We start from the raw sequence: 25,940 nt of genomic DNA on the forward strand, positions 1-25,940 counted from the left end.
ATCCTGCAGAAAGAAGTGGGTCCCTTCTCCTTCCGCCAGCCCTGCCATCTCCCTCTAGTGCCCCCTTTTGGTGGAGCCCAGTAGGGAGCTGCTGGCACAGCTGAAGTGTGGTCTCCAACCCAGCATCACAGAGCAAAGTATAGAAGGTAGGTTTGGCGCTGAGTGGCAATAGCTTAATAACTGCCAGAGAGGCAAAGTCTTGTAATATCTACTTCCAAGAAGGTTCTGTTGTCGGGGACAGGGAGAAAGCAAATATGAAAAATGTTACCTGTTGGGAAATCTAGGTAAAAGTTACACAGAGATTCATATTACTATTTCAACATTCTTGTAGGTTTGAAATTTTTCAAAATGAATTGGGCAGTGGGAAACAAATGGGAAGGGAGGCAGTTTTTTAGAAGAGTTTTGCTATAAATTGGGGCAGAGTAATGGAATGGTAAATGGAGGGGAAAGTAAGGTCCTGAGTTTTTGTGTTTTTTTGTTTTTGTTTTGTTTTTTTTGTTTTTTTTTTATTTTTTAAAAATGTTGAGTTTCTTTAGGAGTTTTTGTTTAAATTCCTCTACTTTTTTTTTTTTTAATTTATTTATTTATTATTTATGGCTGTGTTGGGTCTTCGTTTCTCTGCGAGGGCTTTCTCTAGTTGCGGCAAGCGGGGGCCACTCTTCATCGCGGTGCGCGGGCCTCTCACTGTCGCGGCCTCTCTTGTTGCAGAGCACGGGCTCCAGACGCGCAGGCTCAATAATTGTGGCTCACGGGCTTAGTCGCTCCACGGCATATGGGATCTTCCCAGACCAGGGCTCGAACCCGTGTCCCCTGCATTGGCAGGCAGACTCTCAACCACTGCGCCACCAGGGAAGCCCCTGTTTTTGTTTTTTTAAAGAATGATGTTGTAGTATTTATTGACATGGGAATATTTGTACAGTATATTCTTTTTTAATTTTTAAAAATTATTTTTGAGGTGTAATTTATTTACAATGTTATATTAGTTTCAGGTGTACAACATAGTGATTCAAAATTTTTATAGATTATACTTCATTTAAAGTTATAAAATACTGGCTCTATTCCCTGTGCTGTACAATATATTCTTGTAGCTTATTTATTTTATACATAGTAATTTGTACCTCTTAATCCCCTACCCCTATCTTGCCCCTTCCCTTTCCCTCTCCCCACTGGTAAACACTAGTTTGTTCTCTATGTCTTTGAGTCTGTTTCTATTTTGTTATATACGTTCCTTTGTTTTATTTTTTAGATTTCACATATAAGTGATAACATACAGTATTTGTCTTTCTCTGGCTTATTTCACTAAGCATAATAACCTCCAGCCATGTCGAGGTCCAGCCATGCTGTTGCAAACAGCGAAACATCATTTTTTTTTTATGGCTAAGTAGTATTCCATTGTTTGTGTGTGTTTGTGTGTGTGTGTACGTACACACACACACATATACACAGCATCTTCTTTATCCATTCACCTGTTGACAGATACTTAAGTTGCTTCCATGTCTTGGCTCTTGTAAATAATGCCTCTATGAACATTGGGATGCATGTATCTTTTCAAATCAGTGTTTTCGTTTTCTTCAGATATATACCCAGGAGTGGAATTGCTGGATCAAATGGTAGTTTTGTTTTTAGTGTTTTGGGAACCCTCCATAGTGGCTGCACTAATTTACATTCCCACCAACTATATACAAGGGTTTCCTTTTCTCCACATCCTTATCAGCATTTGTTATTTGTGGTCTTTTTTTTTTTATTATTTTTTTTAATTTTTGGCTGCGTTGGTTCTTTGTTGCTGCGCACAGGCTTTCTCTAGTTGCAGTGAGTGGGGGCTACTCTTCATTGCAGTGCACGGGCCTCTCATTGCAGTGGCTTCTCTTGTTGCGGAGCATGGCCTCTAGGCATGCGGGCTTCAGGAGTTGTGGCACACGGGCTCTAGAGCGCAGGCTCAGTAGTTGTGGCACACGGACTTAGTTGCTCCGCGGCATGTGGGATATTCCCGGACCAGGGCTTGAACCTGTGTCCCCTGCATTGGCAGGCAGATTCTTAACCACTGCGCCACCAGGGAAGTCCCTGTTTATCGTCTTTTTTAATGATAGCCATTCTGACAGGTGTGAGGTGATACCTCATTTTAGTTTTGATTTGCATTTCTCTGATGATTAGCAGTGTTGAACATCTTTTCATGTGTCTGTTTGCTATCTGTGTGTCTTCTTTGGAAAAATGTCTGTTTACATCTTCTGCCCATTTTTTGATTGGGTTTTTTTTTTTTGATATTGAGTTGTATGAGCTGTTTATATATTTTGGATATTAACCCCTTATCGGTCATATCATTTGCAGTTATTTCCTCCCAGTCAAGTAGGTTGTCTTTTCATTTTGTCAGTGGTTTCCTTTGCTGTGCAAAAGCCTTTGAGTTTAATTAGGTCTCATTTGTTTATTTTTGCTTTTGTTTCCTTTGCCTTAGGAGACAGATCCAAAAAAATAACTGCTACAATTTATGTCAAAGAGTGTTCTGGCTGTGTATTCTTCTAGGAGTTTCATGGTTTCCAGTCTTACATTTAGGTCTTTAATCCATTTTGTGTTTATTTTTGTGTATGGTGTTAGAGAGTGTTTTAACTTCATTCTTTTGTATGTAGCTGTCCAGTTTTCCCAGCACCACTTATTGAAGAGATCATTTTTTTCCCCATTGTTTATTCTTGCCTCCTTTGTCATAGATTGACCATAAATGCGTGGGTTTATTTCTGGGCTTTCTATCCTGTTCCACTGATCTGTGTGTCTGTTTTTTGTGCCAGTACCATACTGTTTAGATTACTGTAGCTTTGTAGTATAGTCTGAAGTCTGGGAGTGTGAATCCTCCAGCTCTGTTCTTCTTTCTCAGGATTGTTTTGGCTGTTTGGGGTCTTTTGTGTTTCCATACAAATTTTATAATTATTTGTTCTAGTTCTGTGAAAAATGCCTTTTTGTTGTTGTTTGTTTTTTTAAATGGGAGAATTAACTGCATGTTTACTTGTTGATGGCAACAGTCTAGTGGAGAAGGAATTATTGATGATGCAGAAAAGGGAGGAGAAATGCTAGGGTGGTGTTCGAGCAGGTGAGAAGAGCAAGGATTGGACGGCTTGGATGGGGCTTGTCTGAGGAGCACAGTGGCTGATGAGAGGTGGGGCTTGAGTGTGTGCACATGGGTGCATTCTGGATATTCTCTTCTGGTTGTGCTTCCCCTTCCACCCCCCCACCCCCACCCCCATCAGTGAAACAAGCCAGATCTTCAACTGACAGTGAGTATAGAGGAGGAAAGTGTTGGAGGTTTGAAGAGAGGATAAGGTAGTAGTAGGGAGTCATGTAAGAGGATGGGGGAGTGGAGGGACTAGGGAAATGTAGTTTGATGGCCAGACAACACTTAGGGTTTCCCTGGGGGCACTGGAGGATGGATTTACAGTGAGGTCAGTCAGCCTGACTTTGTGTCTTTTTTTTTTTTTTTTTGCTCTGTCGGGTCTTTGTTGAGGCACGTGGGATCTTCGTTGCAGCATGCGGGTCTTTCGTTGAGGTGCACAGGCTCTTTGTTGTGACGCGTGGGCTTCTCTCTAGTTGTGGCGCACAGGCTCCAAAACACACGGGCTCAGTAGTTGCGGCGCACAGGCTTAGTTGCCCTGCAGCATGTGGGATCTTAGTTCCCCGGCCAGGGATGGAACCTGCGTCCCCTGTATTGGAAGGTGGATTCTTAACCACTGGACCACCAGGGAAGTCCCATGACTTTGTGTCTTTCTCCAGCCATGACTGGCTGTGTGGGTGCAAGCATGGAGTAGGCAGAAAGTTAGATTTAACAAAGGATTGTGTTTAGCTGAGTGAATGTGACACAGCTGAAAGGGGCGCTGGAGCTGAGAGTGTGTGCAAGGGGGTGGTTGTGATCATTGTGGAATTGTGGAATTTTAGCTGGGAAAAGAGGTGTGTGAAGGACAGTGTAAAGCCATGTGACCAGTAGACTGTAGGGCCTGATGGGACCAAAGGCTTCTTGGCGTTGGAGACAAGAAAGTGTAGGCTGGAAAGACAAGAGGTGGTTGTCAGAGAGGGGCACTTGGAATTGAGCATATAGAGAGGTTGCAGTCCTGGTTAATGATTCAATTCAGAAAACAGGCCAGGGAGCAAAAGGCAGAAGGGGCAGGGGGTCATGGTAGGATCCCATGAGTCTTGGAGTTCTTAGGATGAAGCACAAGACCACTGAAGGAGAGGATATCAAGGAACTGAGAGGCCAGAATATTAGATGGGTCTACATGGATAGTGAAATTACCGGAAACCACGAGAGCAATAATGTTGGAGAACAGGAGTGAGTCAGGAGTTAATATTAAAATCTTCTAAGAAGGGGGTAGGGTTGTGACCTGGGGACTAGAAGGTGATTGCAACAGGGTGGTAGAGTCTGATGGGCAGAGGGTGGTAGGGTCTGATGTTACATTCAAAGGTGAGGGTTGTAGGAATTTGGAAGGAGAATAGTCTGGAAGCTGCGATGAGGAGCAAGGAAATCACCTATCTGACGTCTGGGCCAGCGGTGTGAGGGCTGCGGGAGAGGAAGCAGCCGTCCTGGGGAGACGGTGTCCTCGGGCAATACCGTGTTTCCTTAGAGCAGTGCTTCCCAGGCTTTCGTCATGACACGCCCCCACACACACACCACTGAGCCTTTTTAGATGTTTTGTTCCTATCCCTCTTCCTTGAAATTAATTCCAAAGGAATACAATTTTGCCAGGTAAGGTCAAGGTTGGAGAGGCAAAAATTATTGTAATTTCTAAGATATTTCTCACCTTCCCCCAGGAACCAGTTCCCACCCCCTTGAGAGGATGTCGTCTCAGGCAGATGGTAGTGGTGAGGCTGAGCGTGTGGTGGCTGGGAGTGAGGGGCCTGGCTGCGGTCACTCTGGCTGATGGGGTCCGGGCAGGACGGTTCTCCAGCCCGTGTTGGGGTGAGGACTGGGTGCGGATGGGGATGGCCGGGGCAGGGCCCCGAGGCCGAGGCCCAAGAGCCAGGGTAGAGGTGAGGGGGCCAGGCTCTTTAGGGGAGGGAGTTGTATTCTTTTTTTCTATCTATGGGTCAGCATTGGAGGCAGACCATGTAAAGGTCAGATCCTGGTTTTACTGTCTTAGTTGTGTGGCCTGGGAAAAGTCTCCGAATCTCACTTTGTCAAACTAAAAACAGATATCCCTGAGTTTTGTGTTAGTGGGTCAGTATTTGTCAAAGTGATTTATCCATGGTAATATGTTGTACACATCTGAAGGGGAGCCATAAAATCCTCTCCCACCTAACCTTCCCTTCCCCGATTCTCCTTGTTTTTTCACCTTCCCAGGTAATCTGAATATTTACTTCACCATCATTCTTGCTTGTGCTTTTGGTTCTGCACTGAAATGTTCAATTCAACAGCATGGTAGGAAATTCTCTTTTCCTACCATCTTGTGTCTTCCCAGGTAGACCCGATTCTAGGGAGCCTGAGGAGGCTTGCGCTGGCCTCTCCCATTGTTCTAAAGAGAGAACGAAAGAGCAACAATGCTCCTCCCTTCAAGCCTGCGGCTGTCGGGCTTTGGTCTATTTATGCAGGTGAAGACAGCAGAATCTTGAAGAAACACCGAGAACCCCGATCCTGGGAAGTTTTTTTTGCTCTGTAATCTGTGGTAAACGTAGAATAACTGAAAGTTTGGAAGCTAAAAAAGAAGGGGGGGTGGTGGGCACAAACTTAAAATCTGAAGTTCCAGCTATTCATTGAACCTGCATTCTCTTGGCAATGGCGGGAGATTAGACAGCAGGTGTTCTGTGGGTATGTCTGGACCAGCTGAGAACCCTTGTTTGTATATGAGCTGATCTAATTTGGACACAGCTCTCTGCTGTGTGCAGAATTCTTGCTGTCACGGGGATTCCAGCCTGATTATGCTCCAGTCCTTCAGACCAGGAGGGCACAAATAGACACAGTGTAAGGCAGGTCAAGGCACATACTCAGGAGACCAGAGTGGGTGGAGGTCAGAGTTTCCGGAAGAGGTGAGATTTGAACTGGGCTGTGAAGGGAGGGTAGGTGTTTGTCAGGTGGTGACAAGAAGGTGATTCTAGGCAGAGGCATAAGCAAAGGTCACGAAGCAGGAAAAGTTCTGGTTCCTTAGGAAGCTGGACAGTGTGCAAGTTGGGCTAGAGCTGTGGATTTTCTCATAAGGCTGAAACAACCCTAGACTTTGTCATGTAGTCTGCTGTCTACCAAGGCCTTCTCTTACTGTTTCTCTTCCTTGCTGGGATCCTTGTTTCAAAAAGTTCATTTATCCAGACTGTACAGTCGTCAATAATTCATTTTCCCACAAATCACTAAAGATGTAAGTCAAATCTAATTTACATGAAAGAACCATTGTTCTCACACTGACATGATCTAATTCTAAGCAAAAGTGAGGAAAGTTATCTTAGCGTTTCAGCTTTAATGTAGGTGAGTGTACAGTTTCCGTGCTGACTCTTTGAAAGGCTGAGTTTCATTAACTACATGAGACCTCTAGGGATGTTGGGGTCCAGGTGGGAAACCATTGCTCTGGTGAGCATTTGAGGCAGGGAATGGGAATAGCATCACTGGTATTTTTAGGAAAAGAAGTAGGAGAGACCAGAGACAAGGGTTAACTCAGGCGAGGGTTATATTGGTGGCAGTGAGGATGGGAAAAAGGGGTAGGTGGTAGAGACACACTGGGAGGAAAACCCACCAGGCCATGTAACTGACCGGGTGAGGGGTAAGGAGACAGAGAACGTGGAGGTGCCGTAGGTGCTGCTCTGGGACTAGCTTATCGGGAAGCGAGAGAAGACTCTCAGTTCCGGTGAGGTTGGGCTCGGGGTTAAGGGGGCCGGAAAAGAGCCAGAGAGCCACACCTGTCCTCAGAATTAAGGGCCCCTCTCTCCATAGTAGCCACATCCTGAGACATGAGGAAGACCTGTGAACCTGGTACCTGACCTTTTTCCTGTCACCGGGCCTCCTGTAGAGTCCCAGGTGGCTTCTGCCCTCTTGCCACACATGCATGTGCCTTGCCCTGTTCTCCTTTGGGGCTTGGTGACACATGGTTATGCCACTCCTGCTCCTTGACCCCAGCCTTGGGGGTCTTCTGACAACCTCTCCCATGTTTAACCCAGACATCTAACCCTGCTGACTCTGCCTGTCCTTTGCCCGGATCTCTTACTCGTGTTCTTCCAAATCTTTGAAAATATTTCTGTTCAGAGGAGTGATGGGATTCTGCGAACAGATCCATCACGCAGGCTTTTTAAGTCAGCGGAATTCGTTGTGGTAGCATTCTACTAGAGATAGACGTTTAAAAACGGTGACCGTGGAAAGAGACCAGCAGAAGGATACTGTCCAGGTATATTGTAAATAACCAGATTTTTTTAAAATTAATTTTTATTGGAGTATAGTTGCTTTACAATGTTGTGTTAGTTTCTGCTGTACAGCAAAGTGAATCAGCTATACGTATACATATATCCCCTCTTTTTTGGATTTCCTCCCTATTTAGGTCACCACAGAGCATTGAGTAGAGTTCCCTGTGCTGTACAGTATGTTCTCATTAGTTGCCTATTTTATACATAGTATCAATAGTGTATATATGTCAATCCCAATCTCCCCATTCATCCCACACCCACTTCCCCCCCGGTATCCATACTTCTGTTCTCTACGTTTGTGTCTCTATTTCTGCTTTGCAAATAAGTTCATCTATATCGTTTTTCTAGATTCCACATGTAAGTGATAGTATACAATATTTTTCTCTTTCTGACTTCACTCTGTATGACAATCTCTAGGTCGATCCACGTCTCTGCAGATTGCACAATTTCCTTCCTTTTTATGGCTCAGTAATATTCCATTGTATATATGTACCACATTTTCTTTATCCATTCTTCTGTTGATGGACATTTAGGTTGCTTTCATGTCCTGGCTATTGTAACTAGTGCTGCAATGAACATTGGGGTGTACGTATCTTTTTGAATTATGGTTTTCTCTGGGTCTATGCCCAGGAGTGGGATTGCTGGGTCAAGTGGTAGTTCTATTTTTAGTCTTTTAAGGAACCTCCATTCTGTTCTCCACCGTGGCTGCATCAATTTACATTCCCACCAACAGTGTAAGAGGGTTCCCTTTTCTCCACACCCTCTCCAGCATTTATTGTTTGTGGATTTTTAGATGATTGCCATTCTGACCAGTGTGAGGTGATACCTCATTGTAGTTTTGATTTGCATTTCTCTAATAGTTAGATGTTGAGCATCTTTTCATGTGTTTGTTGGCCATCTGTATGTCTTCTTTGGAGAAATGTCTATTTAAGTCTTCCGCCCATTTTTTGATTGGGTTGTTTGTAAACAAACAGATTGACACGGTATAAGCTTGTCACCATTTACTGTGTACATTTATCCATCTGGCCACGTACAGCCCTCCTTTTGAACTGGGATGGGATTTTACCTGATCAATTAGAAAGGCCCTCCCCCTTTTCTGATCATGTGCAGAGACATTTCAATCCAGTATATGCAGCTGTGAATGAGCAGGGTCCAGTGAATGAGATTTTCTATTTCCTTTGGCTACATCCCATAATTCTGGGTTCCCTCTGTTTTTCTGCTCAGATCGATCCCATGTTCCAGAAGACGGCAGCCTCGTTTGATGAGTGCAGTACAGCAGGGGTGTTTCTCTCCACCCTCCACTGCCATGACTATAGAAGTGAGCTGCTCTTTCCCTCCGATGTCCAGACTCTCTCCACTGGAGAACCTCTTGACTTGCCGGATTTAGGTTGGGTGGAAATGACCGATTTAAAAGGTAGGTCCACGTGATGCCTTTTAGCAGAGCAGTTCAGTCATCAGAGAAGTTTCTACATAACCATGGGTGTAGTAAGCCCATCGTGCTCTTCTGTTGCTTATTTGCCCGGAAGGTTCCTATGGAATGACAAAATGGGCATTTTTTCGGGAGAAACTAAGTTTTCGTCCTGTCTGCAGCATGGAGTCTTCAACAGTAGTAGCCAGTGCTCGTGGTCTGTATGTGCCACGTCCTTCAGGTGCCCTGCTAGCAGTCAGTTCTCACAGTCACCCTGGAGTGTCAGAGTTTTGGACTTGGGAGAGGGGCTTTAAGAGACTTGTTGAGCCAGAGGCCTGTTACTAACCCAGGGGGTCCTGAGGAGAAGAGGGCTTTGTGAACTGTTTTCAGAATCCGCCGTGGTGGTCTGGGAACAGATCTGTCCTGTTATCAGTCCCTCATACTGGCTTGGCAGTGATTTTATCCCCCTCCCACGCCCCCCTCTGGGAGATCCTCTGAGGACAGGCCCAGGGTGGTGTGAGGGCCAGGCGCTGTTCTCCCGTGGAATGATTTTCGTGTGTTACATGAAATTGTTCCTCCCCTCTGCAGGGCTACGCAGATGTTACGGGGCCCATTCTCCTCCTGTTTATTCTTGTCTAAAATTTGCTGAGTATAACTATTTTGTACTAACAATTGTCCAGGTGTATGCACTCAACTGGGGTAGGTAATCTGTACCTAGTTTAATTTGGGACTAGAATAAGTGGCATTGCACAATTGGCTGTGCACTTAACTATGCTTTAAGGATGGGTTTTTGATTTCCCAACTCTAGCATAGGGCACGGAGTCTATTTCAGAGTCAGAGTCTGTGCTTCGGGTTTCTGCTCTAGTGTTTTCCTAATTCCTGGGATGCCATTGTGGAGCCTGCCTCTAGTGCAGGCATGTGCCTGAGTGCACGCCCTCTCCCAGGAGAGTGGTCTGCGAACAGATCAGCTGCCAGCCAGCCTCTTCCCGAGAAACAGGAGGTGGCCGTGCCCCTCCCTCCGTGGTGCTGCTCTGGTCATCTTGAGGGGGTGAGGCGTGTCTCCATCCTGCTCTGAACCCTCTCTGTGATCTTCCTGTCCTCCCAGCGCCCCTGCAGCAGTGTGTGGAAGATCGCCAGATCTGCCCTTCCCTGGCGGGGTTCCAGTTCACTAAATGGGACAGTGAAACGCATAATGAGGTGTGGTCAATTTCTGGACTTCTGAGGGCTCTGGGCATTTCTCCAACAGCTTGTGGTTTCAGTGAGATGGCCTAAGATTAGTTCTGCCCAATGGGAACCAAAACTGTGGCATCGTTTTTATTTAGCCAGCAGTACAGAAAATATTTCCTTTGGCTCCTCCGTAGGGACTAAACCCTGGGGCAGGGGTGGGAGTGGTGTTGTGTGCTGCAGCAGGCCCACTAGCCAGCTGGGATTAGAGTACTGGGATCAACTTCGTGTCTGCTTCCCCAGGGTAAGGCAATCCTTCCATGCCTAGGTGCACGATTTTTATCAGATTTACTCTCAAACATGGTTGTCCCAGTGGCCTCTGGTCTCTTAGGCTGCTGTCAAGCTCGAGGAATTTCCTCCTCTTCAGGGTTGAGTCCCTTGGCACAGAGTTTCCGGAGAAATTATCATGTGTAAAGCTTTCCTCTGTGTATTTTTAGCCTGGCCCCCTTTAGCCTACTTACTACAACCTCCAAAATAAATGGTTTCCATGGAAAACTGTCTTCTCTAAACATGTAGTTAAAGGATGCAGATTCCTGTTCCATGTTTTACAAAATGTGCCTAACGACAATACAGCTTCATCCTGTGCCGCACAATATAAACTTCCTCAGTGCTTTGCTCTCGTGAGAACACTGGCTCCGAGGAGGCGGGGGGTGGGGGGGGTCCTCCAGCAGTGGCGGGGGTGGTGACGGGAATGCAGAGAACTGGGGGCTCTCTTTGTCCCTTCCAGTCGGTGTCGGCCCTGATGGACAAGTTTAAGAAGAACGATCAGGTGTTTGACATCAATGCCGAGGTGGAGGAGAGCGACTGTGGGGACTTCCCTGTTGGGGCCTTGGAGGACGACTTTGATGCCAGTGATGACCTGGACCACACCGCAGCTGGGGATCACACCGCAGCTGGGGGTCACACCAAGTTCGGGAGCTGGAAGGAGCCCTGCCACGTTCAGAGCTGCCAGTAAGGCACTCAGGGCCACGGGAAATGTTCCCGTAGGAGTTTTCCCAGATTTCCTGCTGGGACAGTCTAATTTCGTCTCTGTGATTGGCTGGGCTTGTGTACTGTGTTGTCACACAGGCTGAGCCATTCTGACTCACCGTGGAATCAATCTGCCTTTGAATGTCAGCTCAGCCACTTATTGGTCATAAACCTGACATTGCAGGAGTCCATAAGCATAGAACTAAAATACATAAAGTGCTGGGTTATAGTAGCTACTTCACTGGTGGCTGTCCTCACCACCTCCATCTTGGTAGCATGGAGGGTGCTCCCTTTCGACGCCCTGCACATGGTCTGGCTTTTGGCTGAATCACTCCGTATCAGTTATAGACAGAAAACAGGCTTATGTGTTGATTACCAGAAAAAAGTGGCCCCTGCCTAAAGGGCAAAGATGGGTCTGGGCAGTGTTGGTCATAAGATAGGTAGACCGGGGATGAGCAAAGCAAGGAAAACTAAAAAAGCAGGTAAAAATGAGCATATGGGGTGTGGGAGATGGTAGAATTGGTCTCTAGTAATTTAGATTTTTGATTAGTAAGCATCATAAGACAATCTGAACTTTGTTGGCCTTTATTATATGTACTTAATAGATTAGTATTATTTTAATTTGGAATATGATCGGGAAGCAGGATCCCACAATCCTGCAGTGTCGAGGGCCTCTAAAGGTCTTGAATGGGCCTGGGTGTAGCAGATTCCACGAGACTAGAACAAACAGACCCTCTGATAACCCTGTGCCTGTAGCAGCAGCTTGGCAAACCTGGGAGTGGGGACAGGCAAGCTGGTTTAGTATGTGCGAAACTTTAGAAGTTGTCCAGTATAATTTCCCACCGAGGCAGAGATCCCTTCGGGAGCGTTGCTTGAGTGTCTCCAGGATGAGATTGCTTTCTTGAGCTCACTTTGTCTGCCCATGGGGGGAATGATTAGACTGATAATGCCTCTTCAAATCTGAGTAGAAGTCAAGGGGCTGAATGTTTGGATCTCAAGGAAAAATTACCCCCCTAGGCCCTTTTAGAACCCTCCTCTCCTGATTTTTACTATTACCAGACCTGTGATTTTGTCCCTTTTCCCATCCTGTCTTCTAAGAAGTGGGAAATGGTAGGCAGGTTGGAGGGATGAGCTCTTTTAATACCATTTTCAAATGTCAGAGAAGAGCTATCACTTTTGCTAAACAATGAGGTGACATCTGAGGAACTGGTGTAGTGAAGGACTTTAGTCACTTCCATTTTGTTATTTTGTTATAACCGTATAACCATAGATGGTTATTTTGAACAAATTTTGAACAAATGTCTCCATTTCTCTCCCCAGTTCCAGACAGAACAAAATCTTAGACTCCATCCTACTGAGCAAGCACATTAGGGGCAGGGGACTTAGGTTCTAGTCTAGGGTTTTGTCCATCTTGAAATCCTTACCCCTGGCATAAGGATAGGGAGCTTCCCGGGAGCTCAGCAAGTGTTTGCACTGAACGAAGCCTGACCCTGCCATGGATGGCTGTGAGATGTGGGACAAGTGGCATCACCTTTGGGGTCTTTGTTTTCTCACCCATAAAGTGAACGGTTGGGACTAGATGATAATAGTAGTATCTGATGTTTACTGAGCTCCTTATTATCCTGACTTCATGCCAGACACTCTGCCAGGTGCCTTACCTGCGTTATTTCACATAATTTATATAATATATAAAATACAATCACTTAATCCTTGCAACAACCCTATAATTAGGTCCTGTTATCCCCGTTTTACAGGTGAGGAAACAGGCTCAGAGAGGGTAGGAAATGGGGTGGAGCTGGGAGTTGCCCTGCACCCTTGGCCAATCCTGGCTGCACGTAATGAGCTGTGGATGGTAGAATCCACCCCAGAGCACTTAACTGGGGAGACCTTTAACCTGCGGTTAGTAGTGCAGCATGACTGAGCTGGTGCTACATTGAAGGAGGGGACTTGTGGTTGTGGGGGTGGGTAGAAGAAGCAAAGACTCCCTCCAGAGGGCAGAGAGAAGCCTGATGGAGGGGTGGGCTATGGATTAAGTTAGTTGGTGAGTGGGGGAGTTGGGACCAGTAGGGTACCTGCCACATGGCATTGTGTATTGAAAGAATTATTAAAAGGCTAGAGTTCAAGCCTCAAGGGCCTCAGTCTGGTTCTGGCCCACAGACTCTCAGAAGATGGGAGCCAAGCTCTTTAGAGCTTTGCCTGTAAGTTCCCAATAAATTGCCCTCCCAATCGCCATTGCTTTAACAGGAGAGTATCTGAGAATTGAGTGGGGATGCTCCTGAAGCTGTCTTCTTTCTCCCTCAGGGAGAAATGCAGTACAGTGCAGTACAGTTATTACTTAACAACACAGGCTGGGCAGTCACAGACTAAAAGTGGGGATTTTAAAGTATATTTTAATTTAATTTTTAAATTAATTAATAATTTGGCTGTGCTGGGCCGTAGTTGCGGCATGCGGGCTCTTAATTCGGGCGTGCGGGATCTCGTTCCCTGACCAGGGATCAAACCCGGGCCCCCTGCATTGGGAGCAAGGAGTCTTAACCACTGGACCACCAGGGAAGTCCCTAGTATAGTTTAATTTTTAAAATTAAGTTTTTATCACACAGTAACTATACAAATACAGTTTACTGGTTTTTAAAAAAAGATTCTGTAGATAAAGGCAAATTCCTTCTTTTAAAGCTTTTTTAGCTTATTCCATAGGCTTGATGTAAAGGAGATTTTTATGTATGGCTCAATACAGGTGAAAAGGTCCTCGCCGTGTGAAGTTTCCTCATTGCCATTACCTTTAGAGGGCACTACAGCAGCACTAATAGGCTTTCTGACCTGGCAGGGGCCTTTAGGTGAAAGCTACCTCACACATTCTAGTACCTTGCAGAGAGGGTGAAAAACCAACCCAAAATTGCCACGCTGGATGGGCCAGTTAGGCACTTCACACACAGCAAAGAATAAAGCTAGATGGTTTAACAGATAGATTATAAGGGGGGCCCCCAATCATGTGGGGAACATAAATTAGAATAACATGTTTTTCACTTTCAGTAGGAAGTACAGCAGTGTGAGTGGAGCCCTCATTTATGGAAGCATGGTGAAGAAGGAACGCGGTTACCATGTCACGTGGCAGGAAGCCTTGTGTGTGGCAAGACCCTGAGGCTGGGATTCAGGGGATGGTGTCCAGCTCCCAGTTCTGGCTTTTACTAGCTGTGCAGTCTTATATAAAAACTCAATTTCTTTCTGTGTTCTTGTCTCTCAAATGGGTAAACTTCATTTTATGAAGCACTTTGAAACATCTAAAGTACTTATATAGATACGATCATATTATAAAATGAAGAGAAGCAAAAGCACCGATTAAGTAAAAACTAATGGCTTATTAATGATGATTTATGTTGGACTTACTCTTAGAAATGTTGCCCATTTGTGGAAAAGTAGGTAGAGTCTGCAGCTGCGTCACATGCTGCTTTATGTGTAAATACACAATTGTCTTGTATATATCACCACGTGCATGATTGTACATGTTAAAACATGATTTCACATGTGTTGCAGAGAAGAAATGACTCCCCTCGGGGATGGAGACATTTGGAGCTTGTGTCCCCTTCTATCCATGAAACCTGGAGAGTATTCCTACTTTAGCCCCCGAACCATGTCGATGTGGGCTGGCCCGGATCACTGGCGCTTTAGACTCCGGCACAAACGTATGTACTTCTAGACAGAACTCTAAGAAGAGATAGTGCAGGTGACCAGCCAGTCAGCAGTTCAGCCTAGGAAGGGAAATGCCAGTCACTGTCTTGTACCTCCTGACAAGCTGTAGAAATACACAGATAAGCAGCCTCCTGGTTGGACAGTCAGTTGGCCTGGCCTGGGATGAGGGATCAGTTAAGACTGAAGCCTCTGAGTGGGAAGAGTGAGTGCCCAGAGTCAGGAGAGCTGGCCTGTGACTTTGTCCTGACCCCAGCACCCATGTGACTTCAAACAGTGGCTAGAGGTGGGAATGCGCCCCCAGGCTCCAGAGGGCTGTGCGAGTTACTGCACCGGCAGCACTCCGCAGCCCTCTGAAGTGCTGTGCCAGTGTTAAATGTTTGCATTCTCTCTTTGAAAAGAAGTGATTAATTAGCATATCTTTTTAGTATTGTTTTCTTGTCAAAAACACAAATTATAGGGATAAATATTAGGTGTATGATTTGCCTTTCCTAGTGCTGTTATGATGCTCAGACACAAATGCTGCCTTGTGGTTGGTAAGGCTGTCAAGTGATCTTGCAAGATGAGTAAAGAGGCCACAGAAGTGAGCAGTGTTGACATCTGTGTTCATTTCTGCAGAAGATACTACCTCGCAATCAGAGAACAGAAAGAAGAGCACGAAGAAGGATTTTGAAATCGACTTTGACGATGATATTGACTTTGATGTATATTTTCGAAAAACAAAGGTTTGTGCTGGATTTATTATCATTTGTGCTTCTTAAATTACTCTTTGCACTCCTCTTTCCCTTTTAGATGTGGTTTTAAAGAATTCATTATAAATTTAACTCTTAGAGTAAATGGATGGCTTCATTCTCCCTCAATCCCTGGAGGAATTAAGAAATAGTCCCAAACTCAGTGGCAGAGAGAATCAATATGAATAAGGTCTAAGAGAATCACTCCTTTACACAGAAGTAGGAAGATCAGTGCTGCTCAAACCCTTCCCAAGCGCCTTCCAAAAAAAAAAAAAAAGTATATATATATATACCATTTTTATTAAAGATGCCTAAAAACTACCCTTTTTTTTTTTAATTAATAGGCTGCTACTGTTCTGACCAAGTCCACTTTGGAGAACCAGAATTGGAGAGCCACAACTCTTCCTACAGATTTCCACTATGAGACTGAAAATCTTGTCCAGCTGCATCTCAAACCAGGCACCAGGGTAAGGCTGTTCTTAGGTTCCTTGAGGTCATGTTGTTGTTGAACCTGTTCTTAGCATCAGAGGTATCAAGTGGCGGGTAGTGTGATTGTCAGTGCCCTTCAGGAGAAGGAGAACACGTGAGGAGGAATTCATGTTAGCCCAGGGGAGTTACCGGGAGATCGCATGGGTAAGGCAGAGCCGGAGGGAAAAACTCACAGGACAGATGCACACTCAAGACTTGGAAATACCTCACCTGGTTGGACTGCTGGACACTCTGGCCTACTTGCCGAAATGCAAGGGGGATAAACAACCTTTTGTCAAGGCTTTTACAAGCTGTTAGTTATTTCTTGATTCTTTCACTTTCTCATGATAGTTGTGGATTTACTAGCCAGGTGCTTTCCCCAGCCCACATTGCCTCCCCATGATCAAGGTGTAGATGTGAGCCCACTGTGACATGCAGGGCGACGTAGGTGCCAGTCCTCGGGGGCTCCGTAGCGCTGCACAGCCTGCCTGCGCTCCTTCCATGACTGTTCAGGTGAGCTCTCTAGACTAGCCAGTGTGCACCCCAGTCGCTATTCACTTCATTTGCCTGTGGCCCCTCTGGTGGTGCTAAGCAGCAAGAGGGTGTTCCCGTTGCCAGGGTAACCAGGCAGTGGGTCATGCTAAGTTCTGTTTTATCTGGATCCTCTACTCATTTGCATTCCTGGTTGTTTTAATCTTGTGGTGTCAAGTATACAAACAGTCTACAGTTTCCTCTTCCTTATTTTGCCTGTTTCTCCACAAGGCTTAATGATATGTATACAGTTCCCTGAATTCACTGGTATCTCACATTCTGTTTTTATAATCCAACACTCATAATTTTCTTTATAATCAATACTGTTCAATTAGCAAAAATACTCTTAAAAATGCAGAAAGAACTAATGTACTGTTACATGTCAATTATACCTCAATTTTAAAAAAGAAAAAAAATGCAGAAAGATACAAAGTTGCAGCAGTAGTAGCAACTGTGGTCATGGTTCAGTATCGCTTAGATGCCAGCAGCTGCTTGCTGTAATCAGAAAATAAAGCCCTGGGGCGGAGGAGCAGAGCCAGGCTGCTGGGGAGCTGAAGGGAGACGGTAGGACACTTCCGCCAAGCCCGGCCCAACTCCAGCTGCTTTCCATGGCCACAAGCCACCTTCTCCTTCCTCAGGCCCTTACTATGAACACTGAAGAATGTGGCTTAGGTGGTAATTTGCATATTCAGATGTGAAGGTTGTAGAAAGTCGTTTGATCCTTGCACTCCAGGAGTTTTCTGTGTTTTGTGTGGTTTTTTTTTCCATAATTGTTTCTTATAGAGGAAGGAACTCCTGCTTCTGATTATCCACAGGGACAAATTTCCCTGCATGTGTAGTAGGGCAGCCCGGCAGCAGGATCCCGAGATTCCTCACCTCGTCCTTCCAGTAGAGCTACACTAGGACAATGGCTATTAAACACTGGAAAGTAAACACTGGACTATTAAGCACTCAGTCTGGCTAGAGACTATACAGGTCAACCACCCATCCAGTTTAATATCTTAAAGGGTGATTCTAATAGCAACCAGCCAATACATGAGGGGGGTCACATACCCTTCCTGAAACATTTCTTGTAGACTATGGACAATTTAGAGTGTGTCCAGAGGAGAGTATTATTCTAAGTGGAGAGGGATCTAGAAATTGTGCCATATGAAGGAAAGTGGAAGAAAGTGGGCATTGCTTAATAAATATCTATTGTTTATTTTTGGATTTGTAATACAAAACCATTGAGGGGTTTTGGGGGGCTATTTTGGAGTATATATTTATATTAAAATATTCAATGTGCTTCTGTAAACTGTACACACCTTTAATTCCATTTCCTTCACCCCAAAGACACACACCCCAGATGAGGATCACTGGCCTAAGGGCCTGCAAATCTGAAGGGCTCTGGTCGACAGGCACTCCCAAAAGAGGAGGCAGACTTGTTCTGTGAGGCCCTCAAAGGCGGAACAAGAGCCGCAGATGTGGTGACAGGGAGCAGAGCTCGGGTTTCTCCCTGTAGCTATGTGGGGAACAGTGATGGTCCAGGAATGGGACCAGCTGCCTGTGAATTAAAGTAGTGATTGAGTTTTCCGTCAGAATTCTTCAAGCAGCAACAAGTGGACTTCTTTTCAGATAGTTGTAGGTGGTTTTGTTTTTAGTGAAGGAACACTTTTTCAAATAAAGTTGTGTGCAGACCTAATTGCAAACCAGCTGCTCTGGTGTATTTGGGATGGATGGCGGCTCGGAGCCCTGCTGCCCCGGGCTTGCTCTAGCGTGGAGTTGTGTGGTTAGTTGGAAGTTGGCTGGATTAGATGACCTCTCAGGGCCCTTATAACCCTAATGTTCTGGGACATGATCGTAGGAACTAAGGTTATCTCCCCAACCTAGTTTACTAGCTGCTTTTCTAGAAATTGCTTTCTTCAGTTGTTTTTTCCTTCATTCTAGTTACTCAAGATGGCCCACGGCCAGAGGGCAGGGACCGAGCACTGTGAAGAAATTGAAGACTATGATTACAACAACCCTAATGACACCTCCAACTTTTGCCCTGGATTACAGGTAAACGGGGGCAAGCGCTCCGTCCTCTCTTCTAAGCAGCAGAGTGTTTCTCTCCTGCTTCCCTTCTCGCCCTTTCCTGTATGGCAGATGACTAGAGGAAATTCTGAATCAGGCGGGGGCTTGTGGATGCTTGCCCTGCCCCAGGCATCAGAGAACTGAGCAGAGCTGAGGCAACAGCCAGAACCTTGGCCTGCCTTACTCTAAGCTCTGTACACAGGAAAAAAGTGGACATACTCCAGTAAACCGTCAAGATGCGGATGGAGTCTTGAGCCTGTACAAAGCACTTATCTTGGCTCTTTTGGGATTTCAAAGGAAAAGAAACACTCTTCTTACTCTTACGAGCTAATATTTTTTGGCTGGGGAGACATAGCACATAGACATGTGAAGACGGTTGTGTCCTAATGGGGAAAAAGAAAGTGTAGAGGGTGGATCTCAGGGGACCAGGTTTGTAGCTCTGATTTTGGTTCTCACATTGTGAACTTGTACAAACTACTCCCCATCTTTCGAACTTAGACTAAATAATCTCAAAATCCCTTCTATGACTCTATGAATGAGATGGCAGATGGAAATATAACAGAAAGGGGGGAAATATTAGGCCCCATCTGTGTCCCTGCAAGTGAGGAGAAGGGAAAGAATTGGAAGAATAGTTTATTCACCTTATTTTCTTGCTTGGAAGAGAATTAGGTTGTTACCTTTTAGTAAAAATCCAGACTGGCCTCTTGAGCAGTGCTCCTCAAGCTCAGTAGGCCTAAGAGTCACCCAGAGAGCCTGTTAACCGGTTCCTGGGCCCCACCCCAGAGACCTGGTCTGTCCTGCTGGGCTCAGTCCAGGAGTGACTTTCTCACCGGCTCCCAGCAGGACCCCTGCTTGTGGCCAGCCGACAGGTCACGTCTCTGGTGTTTCAGGAGTGCTTTCTGTAAAATGAAATCCTAAATCCATTAGAAGCAGAGGGACACTGGCTGTTGTGATTACTGAATTCCTTTTAGCTCTCACTCCAGAGGGCTCAGTTAACAGACGCCTCTCTAGTAGGGTGCATGTGCAACAGGAAGATGACTAGAGGACCTAGAAGTCCATTCTAGGTTTGACTCAGTGTCACGAACTCTCAGGTGCTCTGCTCTTGCTGTGTACGGAATCTGTGTCAAGGATATTTCTAAGCCCCCCAAACAGCTCTGCCGAGAACTTGAAGAGCTATTTCCTTGCTCAGGCTGCTGACAGTGATTATGAAGAGTCAGATGACTTATTTGTGGGACCAGCTGGGACCTTTGACCATTCTGGCCATCCCCCTACGGCAACACAAGACAACGATGACGCGCCTGAAGTCCAAGGATTAGATATCACCACTTACGGGGAGTCAAATCTGGTAGCTGAGCCCCAGAAGGTAAAGAGGAAGCCAAGAATTATATCTGATATTGTTTGCCTGAGATCTGTTTAATTTGTATCTCTCATGAGAGTCACATTGGTCTGAGCTTGATTGTTTTCCTTCTCGATTTTAACCCATTGCTCTATAAGTGGCTCATTCATTCATTCATTCATTTATTTATGTATTTATTTATTTATGGCTGTGTTGGGTCTTTGTTGCTGCGCACAGGCTTTCACTAGTTGTGATGAGCAGGGGCTATTCTTCGTTGCAGTGCGTGGGCTTCTCATTGCAGTGGCTTCTCCTGTTGTGGAGCACGGGCTCTAGGCGCAGTCTTCAGTAGTTGTGGCTCGCAGGCTCTAGAGTGCAGGCTCAGTAGTTATGGCGCATGAGCTTAGTTGCTGTGCGGCACGTGGGATCTTGCCGGACCAGGGATCAAACGCGTGTCCCCTGCATTGGCAGGTGGATTCTTAACCACTGCGCCACTGGACTAATTATGCTAATTGTGTTTGTGTGGAACTAGCCATCTCTCCAAAGATTGTGATAAGCCATATGACTAGGGGTGAGCCAGTCACACAAGCAAACTGTGTGAATGAAGGGTGCAGGCAGAGAAAATGGGTTTCTATGCTGGTTGGGTAAGGCTAGCTATTTGGCTCTGGAAAATCTTGGCCAGATTCAACTCATATTAAATTATCATACATCAAGCATCTATTCCCTACCAAGTGACAGGCTTGGTGCTTTCATATATATTTGATTCACTTATCTCTTACACTGGAATTCCAGGATATCCTTAACGAAGACTGTACTTGATCAAAAATAAATTAGATTGAAATGAGGGACTCTGTGTATGTCCAAAGAAAGCTCTATAACTTTGTGGTATAAACTAGATTTTTTCATTATTTGAACTCCAGACTTTCTTTTTACAAAGAGCTGGTGGTAAATGCCTCTTTCTTCTGCTTAGTTTTACTCGTTACATACCTATTTCAGGTAAATAAAATTGAAATTCAGTATGCTAAGGCTGCCAAAAAGATGGACATGAAGAAGTTGAAGCAGAGCATGTGGAGTTTGCTGACGGAGATCCCCAAGCAGGCGGATGCAGAGGTAATGGGTTCCACTCATTCTGTAGGTGCCCAGCATGGAGGAGGGTGCGGCTTGTGTCTGAGCTCCTAGATCAGTGGCGCTAATGTGGAAAGCATTCATTCAAAAATACAAGAAAGACATCACACCTCTGAAATGAACCAAGTATATGAACAGGCAGGCCACACAAAAGGTGATACAGATGGTAAACTAGGGTATGGGACATTACTCAACCTTGCTCGTAATCAAAAAATACAAATGACGGCATCTTTATGCTGCTTTAAAATAACAGCTTTAGCAATTAAACAACATTTTTCAGTATGGAGTTAGAGGAAGAACTGGAGTACTTATTCGCTGCTGGCGCAAATTAAGTTGATAAATAACCCTTTTGGAAAGCAGCTTCTAACATCTCAGGTCCCCAAAAATGTTTAAGCTCTTTGATCTAATAATTCTGAATTGGGAAAGTAGGAAAGTAGTTATATATATTATGTATACATATATATGTATATATATGATGCTGTCAAATTGTCTCTCCTTTAGAGCAAAGTGAAACCCTGATTAACTTGTTCCAAATAAATGGAACTCTCTGGTTAACTAGAATCCTTCCATCTCCTCTTCTAGACTTCTGCTCAGAGAATGTTCTGAGCTTTCCAAACTCAACACATTCTATTATACCTTCCCCTGCTGGTTGAGAAGTGAAAATGCATGATTTGATTAAGGACCCTGAGCTGTAGTCTTGGATGTCAGATAAAGCTTCAGTCATATTCATAAGGTTTTATCAATTAAAGTGGGATGGGATGCAAATATAAGAGAAATGTACTTTTTAAAGAGTAGGAAGAGGGTTCTGTTTAACCTTTGAATTTAAATGACTCATAATACCCTGTCCTCCAGGGATTCTGGTTAATATAGGTTTATTTAAACAAACAACTCTTTATTATGACAATATTCAAAAGTAGACAGAAAATAGTATAATCAATGACCACTTCAATGCCCATTATCAATGTTTCATCTATATTATCACCCAGTCCTGTCCGCCCGCCCACCCCCCACCCCCGTCGATGTCAGTGTTAGGGTCTAGGGCTGAGGCACTGGGTCCCTCTATGGATCCTTTTTCTTCAAAATGTACCGAAGAAATTGTTTTGGTTTCATTCTGATGTAGGCTTTTCTTTTTAGAGATACAGCTTTATAAGCTTATGTTGCTCTCTCGAAAGTAAACTGGGCCCAGTCTGATCTCTGAGTGTCCTTTCTTCTGTCAGGCAAACCACAGAGAAAATGGAGAAGCAGGGGACCCAGTACAGGTGGCTGACAAGAAGCTCAGTGGGCTCACAAAGGACCTGCAGAAGAGGTGCTTGCCAACAGACCCCTCCCCTCCCCCTCCCCTCCTCTCCCCCTCCCCCCTCCTCCTCTCCCCTCCCCCTCCCCCCCTTCCTCCTCCCCCTTCCCCTCTTCCCCCCGAGCCCCCTCCTCCTCCAAGCCCCAGCTGAGGGAGCGCGAGCCCAGGCTGTTGGTATGACAGACCCCTCTGTACACGGACCTGCCACTTTCACACTTCTCACAGTTTTTCTGTTTCTTCTCTGCATTGATAAATGAGTTAATGTAGCCCACCTTTAAAAAGGCATTTTTCTGCACCAGTGGCTGGAATGGAACTGGAAATATTTTATTTCCTAATAAGAAACTGGAAAAACCTGCTTCTAAAAGGCATCTGAAATGTTTCTTTATTTCTCATTAGTTTATTCACTGACCATGTGTATTCATACTTGATGAAAGAGCCTTTGTTCCTCAAATTGCAGTGACAGCTAAATACTTACTAGCCTCTTTGTTTTACAGCCTGCCTCCCCTCATGGCTCAGAACCTCTCCATACCTCTGGCCTTTGCGTGTCTCCTACATTTAGCCAATGAAAAGGTGGGTAAATCTGGTAAGCGTGGGCGTGTTCTCTGTGTCAACCTACTGGAGCTTTTTATTATTCATGGGCGGCCTCATAGGACATCTTAAATACAGAAACTTATGTAGTACCTTCAACCCAGAGCATTAACCAGACACCTAAAAATAACTTAGAAAAAGGCCAACAGGTATGATTAGAAATGAAAATTATGAGGAGGACCCAAATGGGAAAATTTTAGATGCTGAAATTGTGATCTTTCAGTTTCCACCTTGAAACATAAGGTGCTTTTGCATCACTGGGTGTCAAAGGCTTTAAAGGCCCCATCCTGCCAGTGCCAACGTCAGGACATGTGGGAAACGTGGCGGAGAAAAGCGGGGAGAGATGAGGCTGGATGGAAACAGACGCAGGGAGAGAGCAGAGACGCAGAGGCAGCGCCAGCAACGCTGAGCCGCCATGGGCTGTGAAGGATGTCTCGGGACCAGAGACGTCTGTCGCAGGAGGGAGACAGCAGGAGAGCTGACCGTGACAGTGTGCCGGCTCCTCCTCGTGCCGTGCCAGCCGACGGCTGAGCGGGCGGCCGTGGGGCAGTCACTGAGGAGCAGGCGAGACCCATCTTCTCGGGCCGGCGGACGCTTCCCGGGAGGCACCCCGGCGAGGCAGCCAGCAAGCCCGTGCATTTGGTGCTGCTTGAGACTTGGTGTCCTTTAGTGTCCCTGGGACTGTGGGCTGGGCTGTAGCATAGGCCGTGAGCATCACCAGTGCTGGGGCTAGACACGTTCAAAGTAACGCTGCTAAGCTTTTTCTTGTTGTTATAAATTTATTTATTTTTATTATTTTTATTTTTGGCTGCATTGGGTCTTCGTTGCTGCGCGCGGGCTTTCTCTAGTTGCGCAAGCGGGGGCTACTCTTCATTGTGGTGTGTGGGCTACTCATCATTGCGGTGCGTGGGCTACTCATTGTGGTTTCTTGTCTTGTTGCAGAGCACGGGCTCTAGGCGTGCGGGTTTCAGTAGTTGTGGCTCGCAGGCTCAGTAGTTTCGGCGCACAGGCTTAGTTGCTCCGTGGCATGTGGGATCTTCCCAGACCAGGGCTTGAACCCGTGTCCCTTGCCTTGGCAGGCGGTTTCTTAACTACTGCGCCACCAGGGTAGTCCCTGCTAAGCTTTTCTGAGTGAGGTTGGAATCTCACAGCATCCTAGTGGGCGTAGGTGCTGGTGGACTCTCCCACGGGGTGTGTTCCCCTAGCCCGCGCAGTCCCCCAAAATGTCGGGTGCCACCAAAGCTCAGAAACTTAGCCTGAGTCCAAATTCTAAGTGTTAGTGACGTCACTGAGTCGCAGCAGCTGGAGGGTCAGTGCTGCCCTGGGCCGCGTGTCTCTGCTGTGAGGGAGCGGCTTTAGCGCCTCCACTCGGTTCCCGGTAGGCTGGGGCCAAGCAGACACGCGGCTGGAAAGCACGAGTGACTCCAGGCTTCACTGAGGTCCATGTGCTCTGGCTGTGGCACCACCCCGCCTCCCCCAGTGGCAGAGCCAGCTTCTCGTGCTTTGCTGCCACCAAATCTCTCTGAGGGGCCCCAGGGGGCTCAGCATTTGAAGAATCAGGAGATGGCCCAAGACCATGACCTGTTGGGCTGAGCTTTGGGCTATTTGAGAAGATCTGACTGGTAACACTGGCCAAGTTACCAGATAATCTGCAGGGATCTGGGGTAACTCAGAGCTTAGAGCCACCAAGAGAAATCTTACAACACCTTGTGCCAGAATGTGACCCCTTTTAGGCCTGCCTGCTCCCGGTTTTTCACTCCCATCTGGACTCGTCGTCTACCGCTCTGGTAACGAGCTCCCCCGCAGCTGTCGCCTGGGAGGTGAGGTTTGTGCTTTCCGTCTTTAGCAGGAGAGGAAGGTGCGCCACCACACCATGCCGACCTCCAGCGCCAGGCAAGGGAGCGATGGTCCTGGTGCAGTTAGTCTTCCGTGTGAGGAAGGGCTTCTGACGGCTGTTTAGTCCTGAGGGGACGGTTGCCTGGGGCTGGTGGAGGATCCAGGGGATGGGAGGCTCGGGGAGGGAGTGGGAGCAGGGAAAAGGCCTGTGCAGGGATGGGAGGGAGAGCGTGGCCGTCATGGCCATCGCCAAGGGTTGAGGTTCCCGAGCAGTGAGGGAAGGGCCTGGAGAAGGTCATGCATGGCAGGGCTGACACACGTGTGCCATGGCCCCTGGTGGCCTCCCTATCACTTCCCACAGCTCCTTCCAGGGCCGAGAGCTTAGCTCTTAGACCGTTGACGGAGATTGTTGCAGAAATCAGAGCAGGCTTGCTTTCTTCCCCCTGCGGTTGGCAAGGATTTGGAACCAGCTTTTTCATGCAGATTATATTTGCTGTGACAGTTTTACTTATAGTCATGGGACAAACCTCGTTCTTTGTAGTCACCACCTTGTTACCTCAGAGTTTGTCTTCTGATTCTTGTATCCTGTGGATACCAAAGTTCATGTGTGTTTGATCTTCCTTCAGAATCTAAAGCTGGAAGGAACTGAGGATCTTTCAGATGTTCTGGTGCGGCAGGGGGATTGAGTCCGCGGGGAGAGAAGCCCTTGCTTCCTCAGTGACCAGGATGCCTGCACTTGGTGCTTCAGTGCCGTGGGCTGGTGGCAAGGCTGCGGCTGACTGCGCTGTGTGTCTGCTGCTTTTCCCTTCTCTCCTTCACTGTCTGGGAACCAGCTGCCTGACGCTCTGTCCTTGATTAAAGTTTTCTGTTCTGTGGTGACCACCTAGGAGGGAGGAAAGGGTCCTTACTATCCTTGATTAGGCAACTGTGTCCATTCTTTGTATCCATGTATAGTTTGTCTCCTAAATTGCTCTGTTTCCATACTTTATTCTTGTAGAAAAGAATTTCCCAGTAGGCACTTGTCCTTTAACAGCTACCAAATCCATGTGTATAAAATACATCATAAGTGTGCTTATAAATGTTTATATAATGCTTAAAAATAAAATCATTTGGAATAATTTGCTTGGTAAACTATTTGAGTGCCCACTACATGAGTATCGGACCTAGTCCTTATGCTCAAGGGGGATGCAGACTCGTTAGCTGGACAAGAGACCCACGTGTCAGTATAAGGCAGGAAGTGCTTAAGGGCTGAGGTGATTTGTCTTGTAGCAGAGTGGGGATTTCAAGATTGGGTCCATTGGGCCTATCAGTTCTGCTAAAGGGTGATAATAGTAAAAATTGCGA

The 25,940-nt window shown here is 46.2% G+C and overlaps 1 protein-coding gene across 4 annotated transcripts in view; it reads left to right on the top strand.

The window, feature by feature from the left end:
• Nucleotides 1-25,714, top strand: part of NCAPH (non-SMC condensin I complex subunit H) — a 38,246-nt gene extending 12,532 nt beyond the window's left edge. For 2 of the 4 annotated variants that reach the window (XM_068564799.1, XM_068564800.1), the window contains exons 7-18: nucleotides 8,578-8,767; nucleotides 9,867-9,958; nucleotides 10,713-10,936; nucleotides 14,486-14,634; nucleotides 15,257-15,363; nucleotides 15,714-15,836; nucleotides 18,295-18,405; nucleotides 19,610-19,783; nucleotides 20,750-20,863; nucleotides 22,096-22,184; nucleotides 22,667-22,742; nucleotides 25,223-25,714. In XM_068564799.1, coding sequence (XP_068420900.1) covers nucleotides 8,578-8,767; nucleotides 9,867-9,958; nucleotides 10,713-10,936; nucleotides 14,486-14,634; nucleotides 15,257-15,363; nucleotides 15,714-15,836; nucleotides 18,295-18,405; nucleotides 19,610-19,783; nucleotides 20,750-20,863; nucleotides 22,096-22,184; nucleotides 22,667-22,742; nucleotides 25,223-25,282 — 1,509 coding nt within the window. In that variant the 3' untranslated portion in view covers nucleotides 25,283-25,714. Of the gene's footprint in view, nucleotides 1-8,577; nucleotides 8,768-9,866; nucleotides 9,959-10,712; nucleotides 10,937-14,485; nucleotides 14,635-15,256; nucleotides 15,364-15,713; nucleotides 15,837-18,294; nucleotides 18,406-19,609; nucleotides 19,784-20,749; nucleotides 20,864-22,095; nucleotides 22,185-22,666; nucleotides 22,743-24,493; nucleotides 24,765-25,222 lie in introns of those variants that run through there. The other 2 variants (XM_068564797.1, XM_068564798.1) reach the window with 1 other exon arrangement.
• The last annotated feature ends 226 nt before the right edge of the window (nucleotides 25,715-25,940 follow it).

Source organism: Eschrichtius robustus, chromosome 15, assembly GCF_028021215.1.
Source record: "Eschrichtius robustus isolate mEscRob2 chromosome 15, mEscRob2.pri, whole genome shotgun sequence".
NCBI lineage: Eukaryota > Metazoa > Chordata > Mammalia > Artiodactyla > Eschrichtiidae > Eschrichtius > Eschrichtius robustus.